Here is a 7520-nt window from a genome sequence, read left to right as displayed (position 1 = left end):
TCACCTGCCTCTAATCAAGCACTCCCTCCTCATCAGCACAACTCCCCTCACCTGTTCAAGTCACTTTATAAACCAGCCTGCCCTGCCTCGTCCTGCCAGATTTCCCCCCTCGTCTCTTGTCTCGTCCTTGGATTCCCTGTTGTGTTCCGGTAAAGATTCCTGTTTTGTTCATGATTCATTAAAACCCTTTTCTCACTGCATCTGACTGTCTGCGCTTGAGTCCTCCATCATGCCCCGTGACAATCTCAATGAAACAATTTCTGAATGATAACGTTTAACCTGTCATGAAATTATTTTGTAACTATGCACCATTTCATCTAAAATCTAATCTGAAATTTGACAAATTGTCTCATGATAAAGATCAGGAGAAGTAAACATGAAATGCAATTAGGAATAATGGTGTTAAATTAAGCTATGGTGAGTTTTCACTGTTAATTTACCATCTCAATTAAATGTTGATGCCTCCATGACCAAGTTAAGAAAATGAGACTGAGGACAACTATGTACAAGAAAAGATGTTCACTTTGCCTAATATGGCTAGCTTGACAGAGTTCATGTGTGAGCCGGTGTTGTGTCATGTTTCCTTACTTTCTCACAGGTGCTTCATATCCCTCACTCCCGTAACTGTCAATGCTGGATCTGTCCCTATTGTTATAAGGCAGAGGTCCAAGACAGGGGGTCTGTGGCCCCTAGGGGGTCTGCGAGGGTACTGCAGGGGGTCTGTGAAATTTTTGGTTGACTAGACAATTTAAAAAAATATATATATATATAAAAAAAAATCTGTCCATTATTTTAATATTTCAGTATTGCATGAAAGATAACAGGTATCTTTATGCATGGCAGTGGTACTAATAGGCCATCACTCATTTTTCGTTTCCACATTTATGTTTAAAATGAAAACATCAATTTGAATAGCTTGTATGCATGATTATCATGCAATTGACAGACAATGTTGATATTGGCATCAGCTGACATGGTATGTTTATAAATGGCAGTGGCACGGCCACCCTACTCACTGTACCTTGCACATGTTTAAAATAAAAACATGATTATATGAACCTGTGTATTATTTGAATAGCTTAGTATTGAATGCACAATAAAGAGGTATACACGGTACTAGGCCCATTTAATATAAAACACAATTCTATACAATATATATAGTCGGGGGTCCCTGCTCCATCTCTCTCAGTATGGGGGTCCTTGGCCTGAAAAACGTTGAAGACCCCTGTTATAAGGCATTAGCATGACTGCATCCAGCTAGCCAAACCTCTCTGGTCTACCAGCTACTAGAGAAGCTTCTGGGCCCAGCTCTGTCACCAGCACTTTTTCCGCCGAAGTTCTCCTCTCAAACGGGTCTTGGAGGAGTAGTGCTCGCACTCGCCTGTAGAGACTTGACGAGGACGCGCAGTTTAAAGGTGCGTTCACACCAAACGCGGCGCAAATCATTCGCGCTAGTAGCTTACATACAAAGTCTATGCACAGACGCGATTAGACTGGAGTCTAATCTTTTTATTTTGTGTTCTTACCTCTGTAGTAAACCAGCCGACGTGTGGCTTGCTAGATACAGTGAATACAGCTCGATAAAATCAAAGATTTTCAAATTAACTTTAAAGGATGACATAACGTCAATGATTTCTTTCGCATTTTGTTGTGGCCCCAAAATGACTTAATGTAGGTTTAAATGTCTTTTAAGAATGAAAAACCAGCTGTGAACTTGAATAGATGAAAAAATGACAAATAATCACTACAAAAGATCTACTATATCGCACAAATGTATTGGATTATTTGTTCTGTATGTATTGACATCAAAGTATTTAGAGTGAATCATGAGTTGAGCATGGCAATGCAGAGAATACAGGCTATTATGGAATTCAATGACACTATCCACACTAAATCCAGGTGACACTTATCAGCTCAGGCCTATAATGGAGGAGGTAAGCTGACCGTTGACATACGACAAGCATTGTTAAGATGGTCCCTAAGAATCCTCCATAAATGCATCAGCGTCACATTACCAGGAGGGTCCAGGTAGAAGGAGTGTATTCTGAGTGTTTATTGTTCTACAACGGCCTTTTATGTTGTGAAATTGTATCCCGGCTATTTCTGAAAATCAGCAGGTCTCGTGTGGCTGGTTATCCGCTTAAATCTTCACGACTTTAAACTGTTATTCACTGTCAACTAATAAGTGAGAAATTATTTTCTGATATTTTCCTATACTGTAAATTCACACCTGTTTTGGGTTTACGTTTTTCACTTAGCCTATTGTATAAGCTCAATGAAGATCGTTGTGAGTGAAAAAACTTTACTCACATCTGGGATTTAGAACTCACATTTAATTTCTAAACGTTTACAGAGTTATGGGTAGCATGGCTGCAACAAACAAGTATGTATTATAACGCAGTGATTAAATTGTACAATTGCTGATACCACACTACAATTAGGTTTTTAGAGGATTACAATGCATACTATAATATATACGTATGATGGTGCACCTTTATTACATTCACATTGCATTCACTTCTCTTAAAAGTTGTTTTCCAGTCTTTAATTCTGGGGGAAAAATGTGATATTCTTAATAGATTTAACCTTGAAACAAAATTAAACAGCGTACATTATATGAGCATTAAGAATCACAGCATAATGTTGTTAGTAAGTTAAGAATGAGAAATAAAGATGATTTAGGCTGTAGCTTCATCAATACAGGATCATTCTGTGTTCTTCACTGCTTGTTCATTTTTTGACTCGTAAATATAAATATCTATGATATGATCAAATGCCATGACAAGAATAATAAAGGGCACTGACTGGTCATGTAGCAAAATGCAATCAACTATAAAGTCATAAATTTAGCGAGTGAAGGAGTAACTACTGACTCAGCATCATTTCTTGAATCCAGCTAAAGTACCATCCATTGCATCAAGGTAAGTGAGATTAGCAGCACATTACTGTATATCATAGCATTCACGCTAGCGGCTACATCGATACTAAGGCACAGTGTTAAACTATAATACAAAGCAGAGTTAGTTTCTATAAAGCATGCTAGGCTGCAAGTACAGTTTCATCTTTTGATCCTTGTTGAATCATTGAAAATATTCAGTATCAGTTGTTCATGCTACTGTAAAACCCATTAAACAAAGTGCAGCTAAGTATGTCCATTATCTTTAGATTTTGTTTTAGGAATAGTTTCTTTAAGTTGCTCATCCTGGTTGTCACTTATGAAAACCTTTTGTGTTTTTTTTTCTTTAATTGTTGGATAGAGTTAGTATTGCTAGGCCCACAAGACATATACAGTTTATTTGTTTTGTCTTCAAAATTAAAGTAGCCAATTAATACATTTTATCTTTTTTATTTTATCTTTTTGAAACAGCCCTAATTCTAGTTATTGAATCAAAGTTTTCATAATCTGTCTGCAGAATTATGCCTCTTTAACTTTTTCCTCGTAAGTGCCACTGCCCTTGTAAGCTCCGACATAGCCACTGCTGTCTGGGAGGTCCTCGCGCCCGACTTTTCCTTTTCCTTTGCCTGACTCGTCAAACCGCTCCTTGTGCGCTCCAGTGTACTTGGTGGTATCAGTCAGTCTGTCCACTGCTGCTGCCTTTGCCACTTTCTAAAAAAATACATACATACACACACATACATGTCTTATTCCATCTCTCTGCTTACTTTATTTTCCCCTCACTCTCAAATATTTATTTACATTTTTTTCCAGCACTTAAATTAATATATTATCCCATTAAAGGAATGTCAGTATAAAGACACAATACATTGGATTTGAAATTTCTGGAGCCAAAGAAATTCAAGAATGACACTGGCAGACAATAATGCACATCATTATTTTGGCTATTGCGCATAGACCAGAGTTAGATAATAAATCTAAAAGATATGTGAACACATTGTTGTGAATCTCACTCAAACAGAGAGAGTAGTCCTTCTGGGTTCTTACCCCAACCTTAACCAACCTCAAACATCCTTAAACTTAAGTACTTTGTGGTGGTGGGTCAATCAGAGCATTAAGTTGTCGAGTGAGCAGCACGCAGCATTGTTGGATGCTGCGTGCCTGAGGGGGGGGTGAAAGGTGAGTATGTTGAGGTTAGATGAAATACTCACAGTGACTCCGATGTTGGCAGGTTCCTTACCAACAATGAGACCGTAGAGCTGCTGAAGCGACTCCTCTTTGCTTTTGCCTTTAAAACGTTTGGGAGCCAACTCTGTCAGGGCCTGGTTGAACTGCTCAAATGTGATTACACGAGCTGACTTCGCCCTGAGGAAACACACAGTGTTGCCAAATGTTTTCTCAGGCAAGTAACACAATTATACAAATAATGTTGCACATCAATGTAATGACATTGGACTAGCAAAGGGAGGGGCTAAAGCGGTATAACAGTGTGATTACTAGACATTATATTGAAGAGCAAGTACGTACAATTTTAAATAACACATTTCTGTAGAAAGCTAGAAAAATTGTGTGTGTGTGTGTGTGTGTGTGTGTGTGTGTGTGTGTGTGTGTGCACGCCACTGTGTGCCCCAAGAAGAATTTGTGGCAATATTAAAATCTTATTAGCCATGCAGAAGTCATGGCTCTAGGGTTGATCTGTCAGTCCACCACTTTGGTCTAGATGGAAATGTCTAAACCACAATTACATGTATTTCCATGAAACATTTGTACAAGCACTCATGTTCCCAAGAAAATCAAATCCAAATGTCTTCAGTGACCCCCTGACTTTTCCTCTGCACCTCCATGAGGTTAAAATCTGGGGGTTTTCAAGAAATGTTGGATTGGATTGCCATGGAATTTGCCCAGAGGATGAAAGTACTTTGGCGATCCCATGGGGTGATCGGGTCAAAATTTGAATGTATTCCATGCTTTGGTTTATGACCAAACACCTGCAAAACTAATGACTTCCCATGAGCATAATATGTACTTTACTAAGTACAATGTTTCGTGCTTATTAACATAGAGACATTTGTTTTAAAGACCAATTGATGATTAATGGTTTTGCCGCCTTTACTTGTCTTGTTGTTACCCTGTGACTGAGTTGTTGCGTTTTCAATGTTTTTGCTGTGAAAGTTGAATAAAATCTTACTTGACTTTGCTGAAAACTATGTCAACATCTGTAGTGGTGACATTCTTGCCGTCGATTATGTTGCAGTCCTTGCAGATCTTAACAAAGTTCTTGCCGTTCATCTCCTTTCCTCGGGCTTTAGTGTCTCCATGGACTGCAAACTTCTGGAAGGAGGTCTCGACCTCTGCTACAGACACTGAGCCTTCCGCCATACTGACAAATACACATAGAGAATACAGTATCAAACTGATAATGGTCAACACACCAGCTTAATTGTTGCACATAGTTGCAATGTCCTACCTTCAAAAAGCCCTTCAAAAAGTGATGACACCCTTACTTTGGTTGTTCATTAACTTTATCTCCTTGTGAAGACATTTTGTGAAATTGAAGAACGTCATAATGATTCTATTAGCTGATTGATGGTCAGCCTGCCAGGAAAGGTCTGCCATCATGGTCAGTCCAAGTGAACGTTTTTTCTCTCTCACTCACTCTCTCTCACACACACACACAAGCAGATACACACTTTCACATCCATCATTATGTCCCTCTTACTAAAGCTGCTCTCAGGCCAATTTAATTCAATCAGCTCAATTTCGAAACGGCTGCTCTGCTGTTAAATCTAACGGTGAATGAACAAACATGCTCCTTTTCCTCTTTCTCTTCTCCTGGTCAATCTCTCGTACGCACACACAGACACACACACAAACACACACACACAACTTGTTACTGCTGTTGGCTGAAAAACAGTAAGGATGTACGTTTAGTACATAAAAGCCTGATTTATAAGTATAAATTAATAAAATGAAAACGGTTGAAAGGAACACAATTATTACAAAACTTTTTTCTTTTTACATAGCAGAAATGCACATTTCATGGATGCTAGTAATCCTATTTTTCTTGGTGGGACATTTTATTGGTGGGCATGTGGACAAAACTACAACGGATGAGAACGATTCCAGGCAATGAACCATAAAAAAAATGAAACACATAAAAGCATGTACGTAAATGTCACTGGAGATCCAGTGTTGCATTTCTTTTTGGCTACAGGCACTTTGGGGATTGACATTAAATCTTTTTAAGAAAATCCAATGTGGAAATATACTGCATCTAAAAATGTCCACATAAATATTACAAATTATTTATCATTAGCGGGGCGTGAAATAATACATCCAGTTATCTTGTTGCTGCTGTTTCCATGGCCGCTTTGTTGCATTGCGTGCTAGTGCATGAAACGGTGATGCTGAAAAAGAGAGAGTACGGTACCTGCTGCCGTAAATGGAAGGATGCTGTGAAAATATTCAGGAAGATCCTGATTAGCGTACAGCTGCTCTACCTCTTCGTCTTCCTCCTCCTTTTTTCTTCTTCTTCTTCTTCTTTCTCCTCTGCCTCTCCTCCTTCCTGCCACTCCCAGGCTTTCTCAAAATGACGACAGAGATGGAGAGATACAGAGACGCAGGAGGAGAGAGGGAAGGGGGAGGGAGAAGTGCGAGAGTACCGACCAGCACAGTCAATGACATCATGGGCACTCAGCCTCTCCTGTGTCTATTCACTCTCATTAGCTCCTTGCCTCTGTGCACAGACTTGCTTCTGTGGAAAGATTTCTCATGTTCTGTTTATTTCAATTCATTTGTGTTACATATCTTCTGATGTTTCTTCTGTAATCCATGTTTTGGGGCAGGTGATTCGTCGCCAAAGATTAGCATTTTCTCTATAACACAAAACTCAGCTCACAGCTATCTGTCATGCCCGCTCTCCATTGCCCTCCCACCCTCTTTCCTCATCTCTTTTTGTTCTCTCTTACTGTCATTGTCACAAGAGCCCTCTTGTCTGGACAAAGATGAGAGCGGCCCTTCACAGGACAAGGAGTACTGACAGCGTAAAGCTGACACATTACAGAAAAAATGATCCCTCTCGCAGCTCCATATCAATCAAACTGAATACCAAAAAAAAAAGAGCGGGGCGTCTTTACACACTTTACCTCAAAGTGCTTTACCTCAACTGCACTATAGTGCTCAAACAATACACTACAGCTGGGATTTAGAACATGTACTGTATACTGTCATACCAGTCAATCGTTATACTAAACGTTATTCTGGCATTGTTTCCATATACAGTACACACGTCAATTTTCACTCAGATTCAACACTAACCAATTATATATATATTTAACCTTGCATTGTTTGTGCGGTTTTCAGCATGCTCCTGTGGGAACCCACATAGGCCCACTGATACTCATGCTCTGTGCTTTGTTCACAGGATAAACAGAACAAGTTGTTTTGACATCATGCACCATCATGAAACTCAGTACTGCTCAGTCAAATGGAAAGCTGAAGGGTGTGAAGGACAAAGTGTCATCTCCCCATTGTAAATACTAACAAGTACAGCCAAGTCCCCACCCAGGCTAAATAGAGATAGATAGATAGATAGATAGATAGATAGATAGATAGATAGATAGAT

The 7520-nt window shown here is 39.3% G+C and overlaps 1 protein-coding gene across 2 annotated transcripts; it reads right to left on the bottom strand.

Moving 5' to 3' along the window:
* Positions 1-2313: 2313 nt before the first annotated feature.
* tppp2 (tubulin polymerization-promoting protein family member 2) lies at positions 2314-6513 on the bottom strand. 2 transcript variants are annotated; one of them, XM_031864400.1, is made up of 4 exons: positions 6327-6512; positions 5085-5276; positions 4108-4261; positions 2314-3607 (listed from the first exon to the last, which is right to left on the bottom strand). In XM_031864400.1, exons 2-4 carry the CDS (start codon positions 5273-5275, stop codon positions 3416-3418), a joined length of 537 nt encoding a protein of 178 aa, XP_031720260.1. In that variant the 5' UTR covers position 5276; positions 6327-6512; the 3' UTR covers positions 2314-3415. The 2 variants fall into 2 exon arrangements, with proteins under 2 accessions (XP_031720260.1, XP_031720261.1); XM_031864401.1 differs by having other exon boundaries at positions 5085-6513.
* Positions 6514-7520: the final 1007 nt, after the last annotated feature.

The sequence above is a fragment of the Anarrhichthys ocellatus genome, unplaced genomic scaffold (genome assembly GCF_004355925.1).
Source record: "Anarrhichthys ocellatus isolate YVR2014 unplaced genomic scaffold, GSC_Weel_1.0 scaffold31, whole genome shotgun sequence".
NCBI lineage: Eukaryota > Metazoa > Chordata > Actinopteri > Perciformes > Anarhichadidae > Anarrhichthys > Anarrhichthys ocellatus.
The sequence above is the reverse complement of the archived record's forward strand: the minus strand, read 5'-3'. Positions and strand labels throughout refer to the sequence as shown.